The 13934-nt window shown below is 31.0% G+C and overlaps 1 protein-coding gene across 6 annotated transcripts; it reads left to right on the forward strand.

Moving 5' to 3' along the window:
- Positions 1–3493: 3493 nt before the first annotated feature.
- On the forward strand, positions 3494–12874 carry LOC132044058 (transcription factor TCP2-like). Of its 6 annotated transcripts, none has more exons than XM_059434541.1 (4): positions 3494–3646; positions 3999–4111; positions 4807–6581; positions 12202–12874. In XM_059434541.1, the coding sequence occupies exon 3, from the start codon at positions 5298–5300 to the stop codon at positions 6534–6536; it is 1239 nt and encodes a 412-aa protein (XP_059290524.1). In that variant the 5' UTR covers positions 3494–3646; positions 3999–4111; positions 4807–5297; the 3' UTR covers positions 6537–6581; positions 12202–12874. The 6 variants fall into 6 exon arrangements, with proteins under 6 accessions (XP_059290524.1, XP_059290529.1, XP_059290526.1 ...); XM_059434543.1 differs by lacking the exon at positions 3494–3646 and adding an exon at positions 3672–3883; XM_059434546.1 differs by lacking the exon at positions 3999–4111 and having other exon boundaries at positions 3626–3646.
- Positions 12875–13934: the final 1060 nt, after the last annotated feature.

Consider the following 13934-nt stretch of genomic DNA (forward strand, 5'->3'; position numbering starts at 1 on the left):
TTATTAATTCTTATAAGGAAGATCGAAGGATTCTCCCACTTTCATAGTCAAACAAATGACAAAGCAAACCTGCCTAACTTTTGCTCAAAATTAGAATATTTTCTTTGTTTAAATTAACAATGCAAAACGTTCATACATAATATATTAATCCGAAGATAATTATTAATCATTGAATTACGTCTAAAATTGTCTAGAAATTTAAATATAAAATTTTAAGTAAACAAAATGAGTGTGAATAATGAAAATATAACCCTATCAAATGCTAAAAGATTTTTGTAGGTAAATAGTGGTAAATGACTATAAAAATAGGGAGACTATATCACAAAGAAAAAGCTATTATTATATAAACTATATTAATTTAAACTTAAAAAAATGGTTAGTTTAAATACATTTTTATATAAAACATGATGTGGAAATTTAAGTAATTAAAATGTGAAATTTTAAGCCTAAACTATAAAATGATAATATGTTCTTTTGTTAAAAGACATAATAACTAAAGATAAAATTCTTGAAATTGATATGATTTTTTTTAGATAATACTTATAATAAAATAATACAACGGTCATATTCCTTTTTAATCTTACTGAATAATTTTTTGAATTGACTAGAAATTACAATAGTCTTCATAAACTTCATACTTTCACTGCCTAAAAAATATTTGCTCATGCAAAAATCCACCAAAAGAAAACAACGAAGATATAACGATAAAAAGCACCTCAAACCGTAAAGCTCTTCGTTTTCCAGCTCAAAAATAGAAGCGAAACCCAATTTTATTTCTTGTCCCTTCGTTGCCACTGAAAGATGTTTTCGCGGTAGAATTTCTGACCTTCATCTCCTCCCGCTCTCTCTGTCTACTCTATATTGAACGTCATTAGCACAAAAAATATAATTAATTAGTATCCATCATCCAGTTTTACTTACATTTTGAGAGCTTTAAGGAAAATCAACACCGAGAAATGAAGCTCCGCCTTCATAGGAATGGGTAGTGGAAACTTGAAGAGCGACTCCGTCTCCCACAAATAATCTTCCACGTAAATGGTTGGCTCTTAAAAACAACTTAACAATATCTTCAAAACCAAAATAGTCCAAATCCACTAAATTCACACGCCGATCTTGCAGAAAATAAGAAACCTAAAATCAACAAAATATGTAAAATTTTAAACCATAACGGGAAGAAAGAAATACAGGAAACTAAGACTTTCATCACCTTTGATTTTCAATTTTCAGTAATTCAAACATAAAAAGCCTCGGACAAAAATTAAAGCACAACATTTCATACTAATATCAATTACTATAGGTGACAAAAACAGGAAAGAGTGATGATTATTATTCTAACGTTAAGCATTTGGAAAAAGTCCCCAAATACAAATCAAATATATATAAATCTACCTAACATATAGATAGTAGGAAAAGGAAAAAAGAACGACAACATTGAATCACAATTTCAAAAAGCTGGAAACTTTTAAGAAAATGGAGGGGTAATATGAAGAGGGAAAGGTCCGGTCAAAACTCATAAGAGTTATTAATAGAGGATTGTATTTGGGTGTGGAGGTTACAAATGATATTTAAGGTGTAAATACTTATAAATAAATGAGGCAATTGATGGGATTTCTGTTAAAAAGAAATGAGGCGACTAATGGAATTTTAAAAGTTTCTTACAATTTTCCACTGTCTTTCTTTAATACAATAATAAACCAAAGAATGAATAAATAAAAAAAAGATGAATTATTTTTGCTAATAAATTTAGTACAAAGTAATCTCAATAATCATAGGGGAATAATGACATATATAATGCTATTAAATGGTGAGTGAGTCTTTATTATGGGTGGATGGATGAAATTTTTAATATTTTATTTTATTTGATAAAATAGAGAAATGAAGAAAAAAGATAAATGCCAACGATATTTACATGTGATTGCCTATTGTACTTTATATTATATATAGATATAGATTTGGTTTTGACTTTGTTTGAGTTACTAATAACTATGAGCTATAAATCTTATTGGAGCATTCAAAATTTTAAGCCCAAACTTGAAATAATATGTTAAAAGACAAAAATTATGAAAAAAATTAAGAGATATGAATAAATTATATTATAAGTAAATTTTTTATGTATAAAATATTTTAATAATTTATATACATGTAATGTCAAGTTTGGGCTTAATTTTTTTTTTAGTTAAAATTAAACCAAACCAATTATGATCGGGTTTTTTTCCCAACATCATAATTGTCAAACCAAACATATTTAATGAATATTTAAGACAAATACATGAGAGGGAAGAGAGATTTGAGCAAGAGTATTTAATTCTTGGCGTGTTTAGAATAAGTAAATGAAATAACCCCATATATAGTTAAGAAGTGTATTAAAAAAAAATATTTTTGTAGTCACACAAATTTCAAATATCTTATAATTACACTAATATTTAGAGATGAGGCCAAAATTTGAAACTTATGTCTTCTAGATTCTAATTTTTTTAAGTCATTGAGATCTAAATTCATAATTGATACATATTTAATGAATGGTTTGAATGTGATGTAAAAATCATATTTTAAAAAAAAACTCTTAATCTACGTGCTTAATTAAACAAAATCACGTAAAATGTAACCGAAGGGAGTAGTATTAGCTTTCTTTTGCAAACGAAAGATCACTCATATTCATAGAAATATTTTTCAACAAAATTTTGTTGATAAATTGAGACCAAGGAAAATAATAGAACTAAAAAGGAAATAAAAGAATATAGAGGGGCAGCAAAAAGTGAAAAATATATTTTGGAATGGCGTAAGAAAAGAAAAAAAGGGAAAGAGAAAAATGGGTCTTCGTCTGTACTTACACGATTAGCATTGAGATATGCTCGAATGTTGACCTTAGGACTTTATTCTACTCTCTCTCTCTCTCTTTCTTATTTGAAGTACGGCTACTCGTTCTTTTTAGTCAATTTAAATAAATAAATAAAAAAATACTCTCCTGTCTTAATTTAACTGAACATGAAATTTATAAAATAAAAATTGAATTTTGAATTTTGTGGTTTTAAATAAAAAATGTATATAGTCCTTTAAATATTATGCTCTAAAACTTGTCAATAATTACTAAATATAGAAATAGACACTCTTTTTGGGACAGATAAAAAAGAAAAGTAAGATACTTAAATTAGAATGGAGGGAGTAAATTTTTTTATATTTAGAAATAATTTAACTTTATGAGATGATTTATAGCCACGTAAATTTTTAAGATTTATTTTGGATCACAAATTACAAAAGTTTTTTTTTTTTTTAATTTTAGATTTCGTGTCAAGTCAAATACTTTCGTATAAAATGTGACGAATGGAGTATTTACATTGTCACCCCAAAAATCTGAAAAATAAAAAAAATAGAAAGAAAGATTTTCCATTTTCACCACAAAAGAAAGGAAAGAAAAGGAACTTGGAAGCAATAAGGTTGAAGGTTTCATCATGGGGACTTATACCTTCTTTTTTCAAAAGTAAAATCTTTTTTAAGATCTAACAATGAGGGTTGAAAAACACAAAACTTGTTATTTTCTCTGATTGTGAGCATATTTTTTTTTAACTTAAAATATCTTTTTTTTTTTGGGGGGTTTGTATTTGATGGGATTGTGTAGAGAAAACTGACTGTGGCTTTGGAATTACAGGTAACATTCTTTGAACTTTGAACTTAGCTACTTCCTCACCTTTTTCTGCATTTTCTTTTACAAGAGTGCCCTTTTTTTATCTGTTTTCATTAGCCTTATATCTATTAATTTGAGCTCTTTTACAGGTTAAAAATCATATATTTAGGTGTCAAAATTGTACCTTTTTGGATTCTGCAAAATGTAATGTTTGTGAATTATAGTTCAAAAAAACTTTTTGAATGGGTTCAAGATGCAACAGTAATTGTTTTGTTGCAATATTTTGTTTTTCTCCAATCATTGAAGATTTTGCCCATTTGAAGATAAAAGAAAGGATTTTTTATCCATTATTTGATTTGATTTTATGTGAAACCAGGAGCTGATCTACTGTGCAGAAGCCTTTCAAAGAGCACAAAACTCTCAGATCCAACAATTGTGGATTTGCATTTGTTGTTTATAATCTGCATCCATTCATGAGACAATAAAATGGTAAATGAATGTATATAAATATATTATTGTTGTTGTATACAGACACAGACATGAAAACAACAACATTTAATATCTATTTAAGTAATGGTATATATAGTAAATAATGAACTTAAAGTCCCACTGGACATTGTTTAGTTTCAACTAAATTGTCATTCTTTATTTTATTTCTTTTGTTTGTGTAGTCTATCTTCTCTCCTTTTTGAGCACCGCAATAACTTATGCAATTTCTAGAGTCAGCAAATCTTTAATTACACAAAAAGAAAAGTATCTCCACTCTACCCTCCAAAGACTTCTTTCTTCTTCTTCTTCTTCTTCTTAATTAGGAAATATATAGCTACCTATTGCTCCTCCTCTTTGTAATAGCTTAAATCTAAAGCCTTATGAAAAGCTAGGTTGTTTCAGCTCAAAGGAAGGTCAGTCTCTAACGAAAGTAAGAAAAAAAAATTTAGTAGTAGATTTTTTCATCAGTACTAGTACTAACTACCATTAGCTTTTCTAGCTTATCAGATTTAATGATATGTTGGAAAAGCTTATATAGGGTGTTGAAGACTCATGAGCTGTAGTGTAAAGATTAAAGCATCTGATATTTCTTCATTTTTTTAATTTTTTTTTTGGGATTTCTTTAACTAGTTTTTTGAGGGCTTCTGATTTTTTGTGGCTGTGGTTTTGACTGTTTTTCTCTACTGTATTAACAGGGCTGTGGTGCTGACTGCTGAACAAATACACAGGCCTTTGGTGTTGAAAGCACTGCAAAAAGAAGCCTTGTTTCTCTGTACTTCTGACATTTAAACAAAGCCCTATCTGTAGCTGAACGTGATATATCAAACCGCAAAAAAAAGCCTTTTTACACATAAATTTCCTTCTCTTTATATGTGTTGTACTTACTCTTATATGTCATTATAAAAGCCAAAGTAGTGTGTAATCATGATCAACTCAAAGGACATCCAAAACCCACGTCTACATACATCCCCCCAAAGACCCCCCCTACCCCAGCTCATAGTTTTATCCATCTCTCAACCCTAATTCAAGTCCCAAATCCACATAGAAAAATACCCTTTTTGTAGTTTTCTCTGAACAGTACTAACTACTTCTCTCTCAAGAAAATTTGGGTCAAGAAATGAACTTTCAGAGGTGGGGGTTTTCTTGATTTTCAGAATTTGTTTGAGAAAGGTATGAAAGTTGCAGTATGGTGAGGGAAGAGTGTAAGTTTCCAAGAATTAGCAATAAGGAGGATGAGCAATACCAATATGAAGTAGATGATGCAGGTGAAGTCAAAAAGAGTGGCCTTAGTGGTATTGGAAAACTTTATGGTTGGCCTTCATCAAGAATTGTTAGAGTTTCTCGTGCATCTGGAGGGAAAGATAGGCATAGCAAAGTATTGACTTCAAAGGGGTTAAGAGATAGACGTGTTCGCCTTTCTGTGAACACGGCTATACAGTTCTATGATTTGCAAGACAGGCTCGGCTGTGATCAGCCGAGCAAGGTTGTGGAGTGGCTGCTAAAGGAAGCTGCTCCTTCTGTCGCTGAGCTTCCGCCTCTGGAAGCATTTCCAGATACACTTCAGCTCAGCGATGAGAAAAGGTCAAGTGTTGGAACTGAGGATGTTGAAATGGATGATGATCCAAATTACAACCAGCAACAACAAAATATGGATTGTAGCAATTCTGAGACCAGCAAAGGTTCTGGATTGTCACTTTCCAGATCGGATAGTCGGGTCAAGGCACGGGAGCGAGCAAGGGAAAGGGCCACAGAGAAAGAAAAGGAGAAAGAAAACAAGTCTTCTATTGTTGCTCATCACCAAAATATGCACCCTAACTCTTCTTTCACCGAGCTATTGACAGGTGGTATGAACAATAACAACAACAACACCAACACAAGTCCTAATGGCTCCAATCACCAAAACACACCGACGCAATGGTCTACAAATCCCTTGGAATGCTTTACCTTAGGATTATTAGGCCCACCATCTACTCGTGGCATCGATAACTCTACTGGCTTATCGGGCCAAATTTACTTGGGAAATCCTCTACAGCCATTAGTAGCAGCGTCTTCACCAATGTTTAGCCTTACGGGGGACCATCAACCCGAGCAGCACCACTTCTCCTTCAGTGGTGACAACGCCATTGGGGGAAGTAATTGTAATGGTCATCAAAGCAATACTAGTAACAACGAGCACAATTTGAACTTCAGTATTTCTTCATCATCTCCTGCATCCAGCTTTGCTGGTTTCAATAGGGGGACCCTTCAGTCCAATTCTTCCTCTTCGCCGTCTACTTTGTCTCATCACTTCCAGAGGTTTGACGGGTTTCAAAGTTTATTTCCAGGCAGCACAACTGAATATGATGCTCGTTTACAGCTCTTCTATGGTAATGGCTATGGCCAAGGCAACAGGCATTCAGATCAGAAAGGAAAAGGAAAGAACTAACTTCATTCAAAAGCAAGTTGCTTTTACTGCTCATCTTCAGCCATGGTAATTTTTCAATTCTTGAATTCTATTAATCATTCTGCATAAAACCCATTTTTACCTTCCAAAAAAGACTCCTTTTTTCCTGTTTTCTTGTATTTTTTTCCATTAGATTACTGTGTTTAGTACAATGAAATGGCTTATAGATTTCTTGGTTTCATAAAAAGGTAAGTAAAGACTCATTGGGGCATGTGTTTTTTTGTTTTCTTGGTTTCCAGCGAATGGGGATCGGCTGGGGTTGTCTCTTTGTTTGTTATATTGATGGTTTCCTTCTTGCTTAGCATCTCTGTAGTAATAGACAGGTGTTAATAGCTGGAATTAGAGGCCACTATAACAATGGTGGAGATTTTAGACTAGACTAGAGGTGCTTCCTTTTTATTTTTTTAAATCCCTACTTATTTTTTGTTTGTTTGTTTTGTTTAGTTAGTGTGTCCCATCAGGATATGTCACAATTAAATGGCATACATTAACGGACAACACTTGTCAGTTCAACGGCGCTCTTTATCTTGCTTTGAGAGCACTTTTCTAGCTAGGGTTAGGACTTAGGAGCTTTGGTTTTGAGTTTTTGCTTAGCTAGCTTAGGTCTAATAAAACCTAAGACTGTTTAGTCTTATATAGCTTGTGTCATCACCAACAAAAAGATGTCTGATAAGTCTATTCATTAGATGAAACACTCAAGTGGAAGAGAAATCGAAACTGGAAGCAAGATATCACAAAAAATATAAGTTTTTTTTTTTTTTTTTTTTTTTTTTTAATTTTAACCAGGAAAAAAGAAATTAAGATTTGACTTATATAATTTCCTTTATTACACAATCAAATTTAAGGCCCCAAGTTCTGAAACTAAGCTGGCAACAACATCAATGAGAAAGTCCAGTTGCTTTCTAAAGGGGACATATTTGGGTCTCAAGAGAAGAAGAAGATGAAAAGAAATGGGTTAGGTCGGGCCGGGTGGGTTAAATTAATGATTTTCTAAAAGAATCGGGTATTTATAATTCTTGATTTGAGCTTGACACAGATCTCTGTTAAAATTAGTGGCAAATTTGTGCCAAAGGACCGAAAGTATAACGAAAGATATATTTGATCCTTTTCTGATAGTACAGGGGTATATTTGATTCTTTTCCGAATACAAAAAGGTAGTACAATATTTTTTTGTTGGAATAGTCCAAAATATAAAGAATGTCATATGAAATAAGACAAAGTACAGATGGAATTATTGTCAAAGGGCATCATGAAGCAAGTATGGTTTTGGACATTACAGTGTAAATAATTAATTGTTTTATGTATGAGATATCATAAATAGCGAACAAATAATAGGGGTAAGGTATAAGTTCCAATTAATTATTTATAATGTTGGCCTGTCATAATTTTAAATGATGAAATATAGTTAGTGAGGATTCATACAAAGACCTCAACTTATTTTGAAATTAGGCATAGTTATTACTTGTTAGAATTTCCACTTAAATTTATTTAAAATTCAAACAAGTAACTAGAACATACAATTGCATATTTCTTATAAAAAGACTAAGGATAAAGCATAAAGACACTCCTAAACTATATAAAATTCAGTTACACATCTAAATTATACAGGATTCCCATGACCCTCTTGAACTTATTTTTTTCATATTTTTTAACCCTTTTAGTAATGACCTGGTAAGAAAAGAAGATAAAATTTGGCTTGTACATACATGAACTATACAAGACCACAAAAAGGAGTCATATGTCCATTATTTCATCTTATGCTCTCAGCCCTAAAATCGACACGATCCTCTTCCATCTCTCAACCCATTCGTTCTTTCACAATTATCCGACTAAAATCTCCTCTAATTACTGTTTTTTTTTTTTTTTTTTTTTTTGTGTGTGTGTGTGAATCAACGTTACCCGCTTATGTATAAAAGTTAATTTTTTTATTGTAAAATTTTCTCAAATAGCTACCTTTTAGTTGCTTTTAACAAGCTATAACTACAAGTTCATTATTTACAATTCGTAGCTGATTTTTCCTATATTTAGGTCCTGGACGCGTCGTATAAATATAGCCAAAATATAAATTAAATACACGGAACTGTTGAGCAAATAATGCCTCTATTTAAGGAAAAAAAATCTTTTTCAAACTAAAAGCCAATCTATTTTTAATGTTCATAAATCACGCAAATCTCATTCTCTTCCATATCTAATCACATATCTCATTCAACATCTAATCATTCACATAAAATTTGAATTCAAAAACTCTCTTCATATTTTCCCCAAAATATAACTAAAAAAAAAAAAATCTCTTTTTAATGTTCCATAAATCACGCAAAGCTTGATTTGTTCATCAATCGAATTGCATAGTGACAAGTTGAGATTGTCTCCTCGATGCTATGACCATCGGTTTTGTGTTCGTTATTAAAAATATTCAATGAAATTACATTATTAAAAATCAAAATGTTCGTTACAAAAAAATATTAGTTATTGAGTGCAATAGTCGACATTAAATATTGTTTAGTAACTTTAATAAGATGGGAAAACTTGACTCCATAAAAAAACTTTAATCCCTAAGAGTGGCTTTTGATTCACTGTATTTTATATGTATTATGATTGTATTTTTGAGTGTATTCTAATTGATCCGTAAGATTTGAATCGTAATGAATATATTTACAATATATTTCACTTGTATTTTGTATGTATTTTAGGAGTATTAAAATTGTTCTTTAATTTTTGAAGTATATTGTACAGAAAAATGGATTTTATGGTTCAATAATGAATTCAAGTGTACCATGAATATATAGAGAAAATGCATAAAACTCTTCGTGGTTCATCAATAAAATATAGTGAAAGCATGTAGGAAATACAAACTTGATATTGAAATGCACTTTGTAATTTTTTAGCGTAACTATACAAGAAAAATATAAATGTAGTAAAAACGAATTCAAATCTACGATTAGACTATACAACAAGCGGGATCATTACCAAAATACATAAAACTTCTAAAATCTTCATAAAAATAATGTCGCAACAGTGATGTTATACATCAAAAAAAAGTTGGAGAGAAAAAAAAATAACTTAAAACATAAACTGTTCTGTCTACAAATCTACTCCTGAACATCTACTAAAATCACTGCATCATAATCAACGGTAGCCTTGACAGGGTATTGCAATTATACTTTCTTCAAAACTTAAAGAGATCTAAGAATTATGTGGTGTTACATAGCTAATCCTAAAATTATACACCAATTTTGGAAAAAATTTAAAATCTTATCTTTAAGACGTAACTCTTAGAAAGAAATAGAGTTGAAATTTACAATAAAATAATTATAGCTCTTCAAAGCAGCAAAAGATTCTAACAACGGTACAAGTTTTGAGCTTCAATGCTCGTCGTCAATGGCTAAAACGAGAGGGGGAGGGGACTTTTATTATAAAGATGATACTAGCTTCTGATTTAGACCCTTACATGACAAAGATATAAGAAATATATGAATTTTAAGTTACTTGATACACACTCTTATACCGGATCAAGTTTGAAGAAATAATGGATCAATTTGAAAGCAATAATTATTTGAAATAATATCCAATTTTTCTATTTTTTAATAAAAAAACATGTATGGACATTCTTTTGCTTCTTTCCTTTCCCACTTTCATTTACAACCAAAATATGGAATGCTCTTGATATCCTAATTACCTCCTTTAGTTTCTGTTACCTTTTGCTCTTTCCCTTAGATATAATTAGGGGCAGATCCAGTGAGTAACGTGTAGGTTCACAGGAACTCAGTAGCTTTAATCCAGACCATGTATAAGTATTAAAATATTTATCAAGTGCCTGATTGTGAATACAATTATTATTGTATATTAACTGGAGGTCGTTATAAAAACCCCTAGATTTTAAATTCTGAATCCGTCTTTGAATAAAATTAACTATGAGCAATCTATGGCCAGAGTCTAGCTATTGAAGAGCTTTTGGTCAAATGCTTTGTGATATAATTTACTTTGCTCTTTTAGATTTCAGGATAGACAAAAAAAAGTTAGATTATTTTATCTTATTAGCTTAAGCTTTTTTGGTTATTTAGAATTTGTACTAATGAAAAATTTAATGAAATATTCACGTAAATTCACCTGAACACCACTGTTATTAAATATATTTACTTCATTCTTGAGAATAGGACCTCATTACACTTTATTTTATATGATAATTCATAGACAAGTCAGCTCTAAATAAGATTAAGGAGGGCATGGAACAAATAACTTCTTGTGAATTTGATCTTGTTTCCATCCATGTTGGGCCAACCCCAACATGGTGGTTGGTTTTGTTTATTCTATAAATAGAAGCCTCGATTTCTCATTTCAAGCGCCCTAATTCAGAGAGATACCGAGAGAGTTGAAAGCAGTTCACAGATAGTGATAGAAAACAGTTTGTGAAGAAACATATAGAGTGTAAGTAGTATTATAGTGAGTTGTGCTAAATAAAGAGAGTTTTTTTTTTTTTTTTTTTTTTGAGTTTGCAGTAATATTTTGAGATTATCAGGTGTGGTAAACTTCTCAGTATAATGATATTGTAGTGCTCCTCTCAAGTATTATATTCTCCGCGTTAAAAGACTGGGTGTCATTATTCTCTTAGTTTGTTCCTTTTATTTCAGTTGATATTATTCATGCATGTATGGAATTATTATTTCCCAACATATGCTAGCTAGCATTTTCCAACTTGATATTCATGATCATGTCACATGAGTTGGTAATTGTTGTACTCTTAAGTTGGGATGTTTGTCTCGGGCTTAGTTCAAGTGGCAAAAATTGAATGATTTGTTACTTAGGTCAAAGGTTCTAGCTATATGCCATGCGAATTAAGTCTGATATTTAAGTGGAAGAGGGTAGACGAGCGGGCCTATTATCCCCAAGTTTTAAATGCTACAATTGGTCCCTAAAGATTTGGGGCTATGAAAATGTTAGATATTGATAAATATTATACCACAGCTAGTGGTTAAGACTAAGCACTGAGTCATTAATTCTGCTTGCAATCTATGAATGCTTTAATGAACTGCTGTATTATATTATAGTACCCTTCTGTGTTTTCTTTTCTTCTTCCTGATTTCGTTGTTTTAGTCCAAAAGTATCATTTAGTTAGAGCTTTTTATATGCTTTGGTCTTGTGGTAAGGGTGTATTGTATGTTGTGTCGATAAATGTACATCACAAGTTCGAGTACTTCCATTGTCGAAAGTTAGATATTTAGAGCCATCATCCACCTTGATTTGAACCTTGCACTATAAGTAATATCAAGATTGAATAGTTGTTGACTTTGCTAAAGTTTTCAACTCGTAGACAATTGTTCAATCGACGAGGAGATAAATATTGGTGAATAACCAAAAATAAAACACAGGTAGATTATGAGTTCAACTGAATTCATTACTTTTGGCTTGACTATGCGAAAATAAAATAAAAATGTATACGTACATAAATTTAGGTTATAGATATTTTGAATCCACTAACTCTAGATTCTATATTTTCCTCTACCAATAACATGTCTCTATAGAGGTTAAAACTAATTTCTTTTGCATCATTGTTAAAAGTCATCTTTATCTTTAAACAATAGATTAGAAGTTGATTTACATATTCTATTTAGTTTCTCAAAACCTGATTTTACTGCTTTAATTGACACAGACAATTGAAGATGGAAGTATCCTGAGTCCCAAAGGAAGCATGCATGCTTTTCTCTGCTAAAGGCTTATATGTCATGCTTCTTAATTCCTTATTCTGCATTATTCGTTTTGAGAAATCCTTTGTTTGCTTCTGGCCCGACTTCAGTAGGCGCACAGGTTCGAAACTCAGCAAGGTTTTGTGTGTGTGTGTTTTTGTGGGACCTCATTTGTATTGAAGAATTTATCGTCATTTTAATTTTATCATTCTGCACTAAATTGTGCATACCGTTGCTTGAGGAGGACATCATGTTAAACATAAGAAGCTGGATTTGTTTCTGATGATGAAAAGAGTTTTTATCTTATGTGAAATTTATGACCCAAAATATCAGTGATGTTAGAAGAGACCTATGAATAGACAGATTCCTACGATCAGTATATCTTCATATCTTCGAAAGCTCAAACGAAGAGAATAAACGGATACCTCACAAATCACATGTAGTTGTGTTGTTGATGATATTCAAGAGTGATTTTTCTATTGAAAAATGAGTAGCCCGTGATAGAAGTTGAGTTTATTCTGTTATGCAGTTTTTATTTGTGTTAAGTGATACAACTTGCAGTTTTTTTTTTTTTTGTCAAAAAGGACATCTTTGTATGTATGGATTTAACTTATTTATACTAACATTGTAAATAATTTTTTTGCATCTTCTGTATGCTTTTTAATGAATTATCCTCACTTCATAAAAAAAAAATAATAAAAAAAAAAAAAACTTTTTTAGTGTAAGTATGTTTTAACTATCTTTGTTCAAAATTCTCTCTCTAAAATTAAAAGCTCCCCGTAGGAGGGGTGGGCGTTCGGGCGTCGGATTGGATATGAAAATTTCGATTTTCAGATTGAAGAAATTACAATCCAAATAAGCTTGGATCGGATTGGATTTTTTAAGTTCGATTTCGGATTAATCGATTTGGATATTTTGGATTTTGATTTTTGAGCCTTTAAGACGAGCTTATTAGGAACGAAGTTCATGTACCCCATTTACCAATTTACAGGTATTAGGATATTGTGAAACCAAATATGTGAATTCATAAAGAGTAGTTATCACCAAATATGTGAATTCAGTAAAGAGTAGTTATCACTAAATCAAAAGGTATCAAGTCACATAGTTCAATTACATTGAAGCTGTCTTATTCTTAAAGTAGTGAAGTAAACTTCAGCTTTGTAAGCTATATTAGGGTCGTAGAGTACTAATCTATTGAACCTTTGGATTAATCAGTATTGGGTAGATATAATAAGGGGATGGGGCTTCTCTCCATTTCTAACCCCTCTCCATTTTACGAGTTCTTGCTGGATGAGGAAAGCATGTGTTATGGTTAAAAACTAATGGTTGAGATTTAATTAACCAAATCAAAGTCCTAATCATTGTTAGGATTATAAATATATATTTCCTTATCAATTTTTGTAATTTTCGATAATTCTTCTTTTAACAATTTCAGACTTCAAATAATTTTTATATGTCAATTTAATCTTTACTCAGTTATTTGTTGTGTTCCCTTTCTCTTTAATTTGTTTGGTATTTCTTTTCTTTTTGTTTTTAACAATTGACGAGTCAATAAGTTAATTAATGGCCACAGAAATTTTAAAATTGTACAAATTACTTTTATTATACAAATATTATTCTTTATTCTTTTTAAATTTGTTGATATAATACATTGATTAATTGGCCATCTTAACAAAAGAACCATCCCATCTGTTCAAAG

Source organism: Lycium ferocissimum, unplaced genomic scaffold (genome assembly GCF_029784015.1).
Source record: "Lycium ferocissimum isolate CSIRO_LF1 unplaced genomic scaffold, AGI_CSIRO_Lferr_CH_V1 ctg3382, whole genome shotgun sequence".
Classification (NCBI taxonomy): domain Eukaryota; kingdom Viridiplantae; phylum Streptophyta; class Magnoliopsida; order Solanales; family Solanaceae; genus Lycium; species Lycium ferocissimum.